Source organism: Emys orbicularis, chromosome 20 (genome assembly GCF_028017835.1).
Source record: "Emys orbicularis isolate rEmyOrb1 chromosome 20, rEmyOrb1.hap1, whole genome shotgun sequence".
Classification (NCBI taxonomy): Eukaryota; Metazoa; Chordata; order Testudines; family Emydidae; genus Emys; species Emys orbicularis.
In genome coordinates, this window is record NC_088702.1 from 1,608,809 (window position 1) to 1,621,098 (window position 12,290).

The following is a 12,290-nucleotide window of genomic DNA, read 5'->3' on the forward strand; positions in this document are numbered from 1 at the left end:
GCAGCACTTGGAGGGCATTACAGGCCAGTTCCCGCTGCACACAGCCGCTCACCTTTGCTATTCAAGTCCTCTTCATCGTCACTAAAGGCAGCCTCTGCGTTGTCATAGCAACTGTCATCCTTGTCAGACATGTGATTGTCCATTTCCATGGAAACCGGCTCCTCAATTTTGACTGCAGAAACGAAGGCACAGGAGTCAGAATGGGAGCTGGGTTACCCTGGGCATTCCGAGCGCCCTGCGGGCAGGGCAGAGTCCTGGGGCCACTCCACAGGTCTCGGAGAAGGGGGCAGTGCTGGTGAGGGACCCGGCAGTTTACCTGGGGGTGCCCCCAACCCACTGACACTATCTCGAAGCCTCACGCAGAGCACAGAAGGTTTCAGAGCCATGCACCGCCCTTCCTGCTTAGCCATCATCCAGGCCGGCAGGAGAACCTGAGGCCAGTCCCGGCTGGCGATGCCCAACGAGACGCGAGGCAGAGTGGAGTCCAGGGTAAAGGGCTGGCCGTGGTGGGCACCCAAGTTTGAAAGCTTTGCCCTAAGAGCCTGGCTTTCAGCGGTGCTCCCATGGCATTCAGCTGCTCTCCGGGGATCGGCACCTCTGAAAATTGGTCTTGGGTTCCTAGATTCATGGCTGTAAAGCTCCAGCCCCCCAATGTAGTGCTGCCTCAGTGAGCCTGCAACTCCAAGAGCCATGAGCTGGACAGGAAAGCCCCCCTCTCCTGTAGGACCCGGGTGCTCTACCTTCGATGGGCGGTGAGGGTGAGCTGCAGAATTCCGGGAATTTCTCCCTCAGCATGGCACGGAGCTCCTTGTCCAGCTTGGGGTTGTCAAACAGAGGGGCCAGGGGTCTGCGTGGGGAGGAGGAAAGGGATGAGAAATGGCCAAGCTAAGATGCATTTCCCGACCCTGCCCATGCACCAAACCAGCTGACTCCCTACACCTCCCTCCTGGAACTGGGAGCCCACAGCAGGAGCCCCCAGACCCTGCGGCTGGTAGGCAGAGGCCCAGGCTCCCTTGCCCTGGAGGAAGGTCAGACTTTAGTGCAGAAGAAGGATCAATCGGCACTGGCACTTCCTGCCTGGCTGCTGGTCACCCAGCGTGCCTGGGGACACACTTCAGCTCTGACGTCCTGAGACCACTAGCTACCCCCCGGGCACGTGGGCCACGCCTCAGCAGAGTCATTGAAAGCTGGGCAGGGGGAAGAGAGAGAATCGACTGCCCAGCACACAGGTCCTGGCCAGGGAAGAATCAGAAAACTTCTCCCGTGGGCATTTGCTGCTGGCAATCACCATCTGCTCCCAGGGTGGGGAGGGGTGGGGAGGGGGAAGGAGACCACACCGGGGTAACTACTCCTGCGTTGCTACCGCCCCACTGCCACAGATCCCCCTGCTTTCGAGGGCAGGAGCTGAGAGCAAAGGGAACAGCACGGGGTGTCTGGCTCCTGACAGCTCCGTGCTGATCTCTGGCCACTTGGTTCAGCCTTCTGGCTTGGGGGACTCTAGTTCCCAGCCCCAGACAGGGCTTCAGTACTGGCAGCATCCCAGGACTGCTTCTGCCCTGGACTCAATGGGTCCAGCCCAGCTCTGTCCCCAGGTTATGCCTCCCGCCCCCTGCAAGCTCCGGTGCCCCAATGGGCTTTTCTGTTCTAAACGGCGTTGCCCAAAGAGCTGCAGCGCCCAGCTGAGCCGGGCTGGATGAGGCATCTCTGGCAGGAGAGCTCTGTGGCGCTAGTGGGTGTCAGGGGACAGCAGCATCCCCCCCCCCAGCAAGATCATTAGCATCAGCCCATTCCCGGCCCTGCTGCCAGCCCCTTGGCTGTACTGAGGGCAGCACGCCCACCCCCAACAGCGCCGCCCACCCCATCTCAGAGCCTTTCAGTCCCCCCGGTGACAATGCCTCGTTAGGGCAACTAGTCAGGGGCCTGGGCTCCAGGTTCATTCCCCCCGGGGCTGGGTGTAACCTCACTTCCACGAGACCGCTCTGCTGGGTGAGCTGCAGGCCTGGGATGTCCCCTTCCCGCCTAAGGATCTGGTGGGTCTGTAACTCCGCTCTGAGGGCAGGGGGACCCGGCTGTCGCTAACAGCTGGAGCATTTGCAGGCTGGCAGCAGACGTGAGGCAGGCTAGGAAGGCACCTGCATGTGGGTTCGTCTGGCAGTGCAGTGGCATGTGCCCGCTGGAGAGGGCGGGAGCCCATCTAACCCACCCCTGGCCTGAGCTGTGGCTCTCAGGACCCTCACTCCCGGGCAGGATAAATCCATGGCTGCGTCTTACGCCACGGGCCATAGCCCAAATCAGTTCCCCTACTCTGCGAGGAGCCGTGAGAGGTTTGTCTTTGCTAGGCCAGAGACAGACGGAGCCTGGGCAGGGCAGGGGAGCGCAGCGCAGCAGTGTGATCGTATTGAACCGAATGACTCCTTACGCCAGGACTCGCTTCTCCACGATGTGGGTGAGGGAATTGAACACGCCTTGCCGGACGTGAACCTCCAGCGGCGGGTAGAAGTTGGGAATGATCTGAAAGGGGGATGGAGAAAACAGAGTTAGTGCAGCCCTCGGCCTGGCCCAGCTGTTTGGGAGGCCGGGAGGCTGCAGACCCAAGCCCGCCAGCCGAGGGGGTTTAGCAGCTTGTCAAGAGGTCAGTTCGCTGCCTGTCTGGAATCAAACTGCCCTGGCCACTTGAGCAGCAGATGAACACACCCAGCTGAACTGAGAGGGGGCAGCAGGAAAGGGTTTTACCCCCATCTCCCCTTCCCTCTCCCGTCCCAACGCCCACGCCAGGTTAGTAAAGAGGCAACCCCAAAGCCCAATCTATGGCCTGGCTTAAGGGCCTGGACAACGAGGGCAGCATTTGGCTGTACACCCTAACCCCGCGTAGGAGTTTGCCCCTCGCTGCTCTCGTCCGGTTTTACTGCAGAGCCGAGCGTTTCGAGGGTCGGCCCCTGGGGTCGGGAGCGAATTGGGAGTTTCAGGGCAGCAGGGACGAGGGGGGCTCTGTGGAACAGGGAGCGGTGACGGTAGGCAAACACCCACATCCGCTGTGCTTGGCAAGTGCCCTTTGTGGATCGCTGCCACGACAGCAGGCTGTGCTGGGGCTAACTGGGGACAGAGGGAGCATCAAACCCAGCCATCCTGACTCAACCCACTAGAGCCCACTGCTGGGAACAATCGCCAGAGTGAGGCATTACCCTGAGCCTCTCAGGTACCAATTTCCCCCCCTTTCCTCCTGCCCCGGGGCTGGCAGCGTGACAAAAACAGCCCCTCTCTACGCCAGCTCCTTGGACTGAAAATACTGGGCGTGTGGAGACTCCACGTGCAAAGCCTGACGCACTGCTCTGTCCACGTGCCGTGCGCACCCAGCCCGCGCTGCCTGCCCCACCAGCTACCCAGCTGGGCGTTTCTGCTGCTCTTCCATGATCCCCTCTCTGGGGGATGGAGCTTCGGCCTCCTCCTATCCCTGACACCCCCCGGAGAGAGCCTGCACTCCCTAACGAGGCGAGGCGTGGGCGGTAAGGTTAATTACATGCAAAGGACAGGACAGCACAGACCAGCTCTCCAGCTGGATGACAGCTCCTGTAATTGCTGACGGCCTCTGCTCTGGGGCTAAACGCAAACCCAGTGACCTGCGCTAAGATGCATTAGTGCCACTGAGTATCACCAGGCAGTGATCAGCGGTGCCAAGGCGCTGCCAGCCTCGGCAGCTGGTCAGATCACAGTGAGTGATGGGCCACAACGCAGATCTCTCAGAGGGAGCCCCTGGGAACCAGCGCAGCGTCTGGGTGACAGGCTGGGGGGACATCAGGGAATCCCCCCGGCCCCAGTGACCAGACAGAATGGCAGCTGTGCCCTCCACCCCTCTGCATCCTTCCCCCGCCGCTCTCCTTGCTGCCCCTTCACACCTCTCCAGCTATCCCCGTGCTAAGATCAGCCTCCCGCCCCGTGGGCCAAGCACTAACCCCCTGCCTTCACCCTTCCCCAGTGCCTCCCCTGTACGCCATCCTCAGGGGGCCCTCCTGGGTCTGAGTTGTCGCCCCGCTTGGGGGCCTGAGTTTGCTTTAAGCTCTTGGGGGCAGGGACCTTCCTGATAGCCCCCCACTGAGCTGGGCTGGGGCTGGTTTCAGCAGAGCCGGGTGATGGCTCAGCCACACACCACCTGCTCGGCTGGTTTCCCCACTCAATGACATCGCTGTCAATGCAGCGAGGGTCCTCTCTGCCCCGTCAGTGGCTAGGAAAGGTCCCAGGGCGGGCAGGGGTGGAACTGAGCCTGTCAGAAGAGCTGCCCCTTGCGAGCCCAGTCCCGCTGTACCAGCCGGGCAGCGCAGGGACCTGGGGAAGGGTGTCTCTGCACCTTACCCGGCACATGAAGTCCAGCAGCGTGGCTGTGATGGCAGGGTGGGGCTTCATGGAGTGATTCATCACCAGAATGGCTGGCTCTGGAAGGCAGAGAGCAGAAGAGCCGGTCACCTTACCCTCCACACTGCGCCAGCACCTCACGGGCCCCCGCTGAGAACGGGAGACGCCGGCAGACGGGACTCAGCGAAACCTCCTCCACGCACCCAGAGTGAGGGCAAGACGCCCCCTTTGCTCCTACACACCCCAACCCCATTCGCACTTCCCACCTCCCTAGGGCGTGCGCTTCGGGTCCAAGCAGGCCCTGAACCAGACCCAGGTCAGAGCAGTGCCATCTGCTGTCAGTCCTGCCCTTGCTCCAGTGGATCCCAGCAGCCCCCCACCCTGGGGCTCGAGGGAAGGCTGTGTGATCAGACTGCCTCCCTCCCTCCCCCGCGCTTTGGCCCGCACAGGCAGGGGCGTTCCGTGGCCAGCCACAGAGCCCAGGGGAGACGTCTGCTGCTGCAGGCACGGAAACCACAGCTCAAAGCGGCTCCATCAAAGCTGCTCTCGTGCCAGCTTGCAAAGCCCTGCAGGATTCAAACAGGGCCGGGAAGGGGGAGCGGGGCTGTTTGGAGACGAGTTATCAGGCTCTAGCTAGCGAACAGACCCCGTTATCACCGCCCGCTTTGGAACTCCTGTCCAAGTGGAGAGCTCCTGGCTTTGGCTCCGGCTCCAGGGGCCTGGACTCCAGAGAGGACTGGGCCGCACACTGCCAGGGGAGAGAGATACATCCAGCGCTCACCAGCCTCCCCGCTGCTTTGCGCAGAGCAGAGGCCTGTGTCGAGACACTGGGCATGTGGGATGGGACCTGCCTGTCCCTCTAGGAACTGGACCGAGAACGAATGAACTCACTTCACGCAGGGGACAGCCGAGAGTCACTACTGAGCGAGAGGCGGAAGCCTCCCTCTCCCAGGCCACCCCCGTGAGCTGGCCAGACCCTGCCTGGCTCTGGGCTAGAGGCTCTGTGGAGCCAGGCAGCTGTGGAGATTTCAGTATTGGCTGGGAAAGCAGGAGAGTTGGGCGTTGGGGGGGGGATGCAGGGAAAGGGGCTGGTGTGTCTCCCCCGGAGGAGGGCGGGGAGGCAGCGAGCACACGGTACCTATGTTCATGATGTTGTCCTTCTCGGGGCTGAAGAAGAGCCAGTCGTAGAACAGGGCAAGCTTGGCATTAGAAGCAGCAACGTTGGACTAGGGGAAGAGAAGCCACGTGATCAGGACGGCAGCAGCCTCCCCCCAGCCCGCGCCCCCACGTATCTTCCGCTGCCCCGGTTCTGCCAGGCCCTGCCCCTGCCTTGTTTTAAAAGAAGGAAGGGTGGCTGGAGCCCGAAGCTGGGACACAGAGATCCAGCTTCCTTTTGGAAAATCCAGCCCATGTCTCTGTCACACACTCCCCCAGCGACTTGCCCAGACAAAGATGAGCACCCTGGGCTCTCAACTGGCACTGGGTATGTTACCCCCTCGCCCCACACACTCACCGTGCAGGTGGTGAGCAGCCAGCCAATGATGGCCCAGCGAGGGAGGATGTCAGAGCTCAGCACCTCGTTGGACGGATGGACCACCCCACAGATGTAGCGGATGAGGTCGCAGCGCAGGGACTGGCTGTCTGGGGTGGACAGGTACTGCCGCTGGAACCAGTCCTGGTACCGCTTCTGCTGGCCAAACCTCACCTGGAGGGGGAGGAGAAACACACAGGTAGTGGCAGACACACGGAGTCTGGTTCAGAGACAAGAGTATCTGGGAGGACGGGCCTGGGACACAGAGCCTTCATTTCCGAGCTGCCGTGGTTCCAATCCAGCGGAGGCTGCAAGTGGCCAACACTAGCCAAAGTGACTCTCCAGCACAACCCTGGGCAGCATCAGCAGAGGCCGAGGAGTGAAAGGGCCCCAGAGAACGAACTCCCGCCACCATCCCCCCTGCACCAAGGGCAGGCTTCACTAGCTGGATGGACAGAACCGAGCTTCCGGCCAGAGATGCCCTGCGCCCCAACAGCCCACGATGCACCCTCCGGGACCCAGGTCCAGCTCTCAGACCTTCGAAGTTTGTTTCCTTCCCACGGCAAGCGGCCGCAGCACGAGGAGGAGACAAGCTTCGCTTGCAAGGGGAAACGAACCCTGCCTGGTGTTTGGCCACCGAGAAAGGCTGACCCTGGCGTCACTGTGGGGTTCCCATCCCCTCTGGGAAGGGGCTGCAGCTTGGCAGAGCTCAGCTCACCCACCACGCAGCAGCCATATAGAAAAAGCAACACCCCAGAAACCAGCCAGCCCGCTGCAAAGCTCCCCTGCCAAGCCAATGTAATGCCTTTTAATGAGTGTCTCGGCACGCTTCGCTCAGCTCCGGCCAGCCACCCTTCCTTCCCTCCACCGGCGTACGGTGGCCAGAGTGGGGTTAAAAACATGAGCGTTCGCCAGACTCCTGACTCCAGCTTCCATACGCCCCCCCATTGCAGAGATCTGCTACCCAGCGCCGCTACCCCAGCCACGCAGAAACCAGCAGCAGCTACACAGCTCCCGCAGCAGAGGCATGAGCTCTCCTCCCCCCGCCACCCAGCAGCACACACTGACACCGTGGGGCGAGAAGGCTATGCCTGGCCCATTCAAAGGCACTAAACCAGACAGCCTAAGTAAACACTCAGTGGGAAGCCTTTCTATATCCGGGGCCAAATTCTATTCTTGGCCACACTAGTGTAAACCCAGAGCAACTCCAATGAAGTCATATGGAGTGACTCCAGATTGACACGACTGTCAATGAGCAAATCAGCTGGTCCACCCGCTCTCCTCCTGCCACACCCCTCTCTCAGGGGACGCTGGAGTTGGCTGAAAACCCAGCTTTCCTGGAAAACAAAGTGAAAGGCTGAGCAGGCCCAGCCAAGGGGGCGCCGCTTCCCCCATTCTGCTGACCCCAGTGGGTCCATGGCAACCAGCAGCTGTTGCTCAGTCACTGGGTCAAACCCAGACCAGGCCGGTGGCAGCCAATCTCTTGTTCTCAGGCCCGTTCAACCACCGCCCTGGCCCCCTTGTAGAGAGGAGAGTACCTGGGTCCCAGGCGGCGAAGCACTCCCCCAGCCCGAGGGTGGTCTCTTCAAGCCAGGGCTGAGCCACCCCAAAGGACACCCTGGAGGGACCTTGATCGTACGGGGCTGGCTTTGGGGATTACCAGGGGCCTCTGCTTTCCGAGCTGTCAATCTGGCACCTTCCCCAGTGCTAAGGTCACACTTACTTGTCTGCAACTTCACCTGCAAAGAAACCGGCCTTCGCCCAGCCGGCTGCACTAGGAGCAGCGGGGGAAGGAGGATGGATGGGGCAGGGTAGCAGCTCTCCAAGGGCCCCCACCTTCTAGAGCTCATGCACCCCCAATCCCATTGTGACCGACGGTACCCTGATTCCCCTCTCCCCTGGCTGGGATCCCTCTGGAAGAGCAAAGCTGTTACCCGGGATGTCATGAAGAGCAGCTTGGTTTCCATGTCAGGGGTGAGACGACAGGCCAGGAACTTGCGAGAGGTCCTCAACTGAAGGAGCTGCAGGACACCTAGAAAGAGGAAAAGCCAAGAGGTCTGTTCCTGCGCACCCCCAGCCAGAATCACCATGGCATCTGGGGAGAGCCGACCCCACTGTCCACACTGGCTCCTGGCCTCACAGCGGCTCCGAAAGTTCCTGTTAGACAAGGGCTTTGGGTATCAGCAAGGGGGGGGGGGGGGGGGAGATTTCGCTGAGGCTCCTGCGCTAACCACTAGCTCTGGGGCCCATTTGCTCTGACCCTCTCCACCAAGGCTGCCAGCAAGAGACCAGTGAGTGTCAGCTGTGACGCAGCCACCTGTCTGCCATGTGAGCCGCCAGCTTGTCTCAGCTGCCCACGAGCCAGCAGGCCGACGGCAGCCTCTACTCCACTGCCAATCCCAGCCACCAGCATTCTTTTGGGCCCCCATGGCATGGCTGTCCAATGGCACTGGGGATGGGGGTCCTAGTCCTCAGGCCTAGACGGGAGAGGAACCCCCGGAAGGCGAGGGGAAAGCTCCACCGGAAGACAACGAGGGGAAGAGAGGTCTAGATGGAACTAGGTCCCAGAGGCCGGAGCCAGGCGAGGTGTGAGAAAGGGAAGCTGTGATACCGGCAGAGGCGGCCTGTCGTTCCTTGGCAGGACTTGACTGATTTACAGATCTGCTCGCTCTGACGCAGGTGCAAGGGATCAGAGTTATGGACACCAGGTGCACTTTGGTCTGTTGGCATTGAAACCATTTCAATATACCGGAAACCCCATCCTCACCTCCGGAGGGTGGGTGGAGAGGAGGAGACAGGTTTTGCCTGCTTACAAGCAGAGAACCTGAATGCTGGCTCCCGGGAGCTCTGCATGGAGTGAGCTGCTCATCAGGGAAAGGCAACCTCAAAAAAGCCTTGCTTAATAAATGCTCCCAGCACCCACCAGGTGCTCGGGAGGGAACAATCACAGCTCCCTGCGTCCCCAGCTCTCCTGTGGGGCAAGGCCTCCCTTCTCTGCCAGCCCCAGCACTTTGCGACAGGCTCTCCTGGGCCTGCCCAGCCTGGGGAGGTTCACAGCACATGGGATTGAGTCAGTATCAAACCCGAAGGCAGACGTAAATAGCCAGCTGCCAGAGGTAACTGCGGTCCTGCAGCGTGCTCAGGCCAGCTCTCAGCAGTGCACGAGGGCAGAGAACAGCAGCAGTACAAAACCAAACACCTCCACCAAGGCAAAGTGCAGTAGGAAGATTCAGGGGGCGGGGGGAGGGGGAACGGGACACGACGACACACCGTATGGCCCTACAGCACGAGGCGCCAGCCCATGTGGATGCTGGGGAGAGGAGACAGACGGGGACAGCTACTGACCGATTTCCCCGGGTGAGGGGGAAGTTGCTGGGAAGCTGGAGTAGCACCTGTGAAGTGCCCAGGCTCCCCAGGAACGAACAGCTTCAGCGTTCAGCGGGAGGTCGGGGTAAATTCTCAGTGAGTTTAGAGTGGCAGGAAGAAGCAGGGCTGAGCACCTGGAGACCGAGGACCTCTCCCTACCCTAAGGATGGGCAGGGCTGTGCACACCAAAGCCTCCAGAATCGCGTCCCAGCCCCAACACCCAGGGACCCTCCTTCAGGGATGTGGAGAGCTCAGTTACGGGGCCCCTTCAGCCCTTGGCCTCTCCGCCGTGGCTGCCAATCATGGGGGCGGGCCTGGCAAAGGGGAAGGAGGCTTAATGAGGTTTTGATTAGAAGATACATGTTGCGAGCTTGCCTGAGTGGAGCCAGAGTTCTTTAAAGTGTCATTAACACGGCCCCCCGGGACAAGGCATTGGGATAGCAGACTTTCAAGTCCTCCTTCGGAAAGCTCATTAGAACTGCTGCAGAACAGCTAACGAGGAGACGGCCTCCAGAGCAGGGAATAATTTATACTGAGACAGAGAGAGATCTAAAATAAAACAAGCCTATTTTAATCAGGTCTGTGCGGCGAGCTCTGTAACGGAGTGTTCCTGCTCGTCAGGTGTGCCAGCACACTGGGGAAAGATAATCACAGCAGCATCTGCTGCCCTGGCTCGATATTTCAAAGGTTCCCCAGCACTCTTTCCCGGGGAGTTTGCAGAACTCAGACGCTTTCTATCACTGGGAACCACCTTCAGCTTTGTTTTCAGCTCAGACAATTAAAAATATTAATTACAATGAAGGAAGCTTTTAAGTCCAGAACATGTAATCAAACTGCACCTGTTTTCCTGGGGTCTGGCTGCCTTCTCCCTACTTGTAATGAAAGCTGGCTGAATTATTGATCATGCCATCTGGAAGGCTGAGAGCCCAGATGTGCACCAGGCCCTTGCGGTACGTAAGGAAATGGGGAAGCCACTTGGGGGACAGCCTGTGGCAGAAGACCCAGCCCAGCTCCTTAGCTCCCCATGGCCAAGGGGGCAGCAGGCAGGGCACATCTTACTGTGTTTAAGCGTTGGCCAAGAGTGGCTTTGGAGGGGAATCTGGCTCTGCTAGCGCTGGACTCACAAATGGCCTTTTAGAGGTGTGTGCGCAGGGGAGCCCAGCAGAACAGACCGGGATATCGGAGCGGAGAAGCAGCCAGCCGCTGGAACTCTGCTGAGGATTTATGTCTGGCCCCAGGCGAGTCATGGAGCCCTGAGGACGAGGGCTCTGCTGGAGGGGAACAAGCCCTTGGGGGACACCGGGACGTCCAGCTACTGCACTGGATTCTCCCCACACTGCTCTGCCCACAGTCCAGCAGCGCAGACTAAGCAGTGCGGACAGTCCTCACTCACAACCGCCTGTCCCTTGCGCTTGGCTGTGCCTAGCTAGGAGGATGCAAAGGTGTGTGCGCACAGGCACTGGGACACCACGCGTGGCTGACCTGTAGCCAGAGAGCCCCGGCAGGGTAACCTCCCCTCCGCCCCCGGTGCCCCACCTACCTGTGAACTGGGCGCTCAGCGCCTGCGGATTGTGGATAATGTCTTTCCAGAGCTGTTCAAACTCGGGTATCCTAGCAACGTTCTGCAAGAGTCTCACCAGGTCCCGGCCAATCATGAAGCAGTCCATGAACTTGGGGAAGGGAGAGGGGAGATCATGTATTGTTTACCTGAGGAGGGGGCTGTGGGGAGGGGTGGGGGAGGGACCGGGAACATTCAGTTCTTGAACCTGAGAGCAGGCTCTGGATGATTCACTCTCCTGCCCTGGCAGGCTGTTCTGCTTTTGAAGACAGCAGGTTCTAAAGGGGCTGGGTGACAGGCGGGAAGGTCAATGGCTATTTTAAAATGTTCTCTGGTGTAAAACAAACAATGGGGCCGTAAATCTAGTGCTTTATCTCCACAACTGTGGACAGGCCCTGAAGCTCAGCGCTTGATGCTTGAGCCAACATGCCCAGCTCAAGAGAAGGCGGGGGGGGGGGAGGGGGGAGGAGGAGAAGATGTGGGGTGCAGGGGCTGATCCCTACCGGCTGCGGAGAGCCAACCCCCAGAGCCCTCCAGCCTCCTCTGCCAAACTGGGGGTTCTGTGGCTTCTAGCGCATGGGTGGAGATTGGCTGCCACGCTCCACTCAGCCACTCACCTGAGATGCTGGCATTTTGGGGGGCTGCAGCCGGCCAATCAGAAGGCATTGGTGCCGGTGATGAGCTTGGGCCTGGACACGGGACAGAGGCCCCACAGGAACTAGCCCCATCAAACCAGCTGTTCTCAGTGCCAGGGGGAAGAGAGCTGGGCTGAGAACACGCCAACCAATGGGCAAACTTCCAGCCAGGCATGCAGGGAGCAGAGCCCACCGAGCCGCTGCGGGTGCCGCTGCCCGCACCCCAGACTGGCAAGGCTCAGGCTCCTGGCGGAGGAAGGACCACAACCAGGTGTCTGCTGGGACAAACAGGTCTCCCCCCGCCCCCACAACTGCACCCAGACACTCCCTCGGAGGGGGAACGCTCCCGCTGCCAGCACCCCCTCACCCGTTCCCGGAGCAGGGAGATGCAGAAGTCCACCTCCTTCTGGCGCAGGGCCTGGAGCTGCGAGGTGCCGTGATGGTCCACGATGAGCCGCAGGTAGGTGTACACGGCCATGGCAATCAGGATACTGCTCTTCAGCACCCACTCTCTGGAAGCAAGCGAGGGACAGCCTCTTGAGCCAGCACCACCCTCCTCTCCAAGTGCTTTCCTGGCATTAATCCCCAGCCCAGAGGTGGGGAAACTGAGCCACGGGAGGAAGCAACTTCTCCAAGGTCACAACTCAGCAGGTCCTGACCCCCAACCCTGCTCTAAACACTGGATCACATGCTTTCCTGAAAGGGGTCAGGTAGCAGGACTACACAGCTTACCCGGACTATGGCGAGAGCCACTCACCTCTCCCCTGCAGCCTGTTATCTGTCAGGGCCCCAGGCCCATCAAATCCAGCTTCTTGTATCTCCCAGCCCCGAGCTGGCACATGCTGAGCCCGGC

The 12,290-nt window shown here is 60.4% G+C and overlaps 1 protein-coding gene across 1 annotated transcript in view; it reads right to left on the minus strand.

Moving 5' to 3' along the window:
* The window catches only part of INTS3 (integrator complex subunit 3), a 66,215-nt gene that overhangs the window by 26,570 nt on the left and 27,355 nt on the right, over positions 1–12,290 (minus strand). Inside the window, exons 7-15 of the mRNA XM_065420141.1 lie at positions 11,805–11,949; positions 10,785–10,914; positions 7,813–7,910; positions 5,861–6,052; positions 5,486–5,573; positions 4,348–4,427; positions 2,420–2,511; positions 741–847; positions 53–172 (exon numbers count right to left, since the gene is read on the minus strand). Coding sequence (XP_065276213.1) covers positions 53–172; positions 741–847; positions 2,420–2,511; positions 4,348–4,427; positions 5,486–5,573; positions 5,861–6,052; positions 7,813–7,910; positions 10,785–10,914; positions 11,805–11,949 — 1,052 coding nt within the window. The remainder of the gene's footprint in view (positions 1–52; positions 173–740; positions 848–2,419; positions 2,512–4,347; positions 4,428–5,485; positions 5,574–5,860; positions 6,053–7,812; positions 7,911–10,784; positions 10,915–11,804; positions 11,950–12,290) is intronic.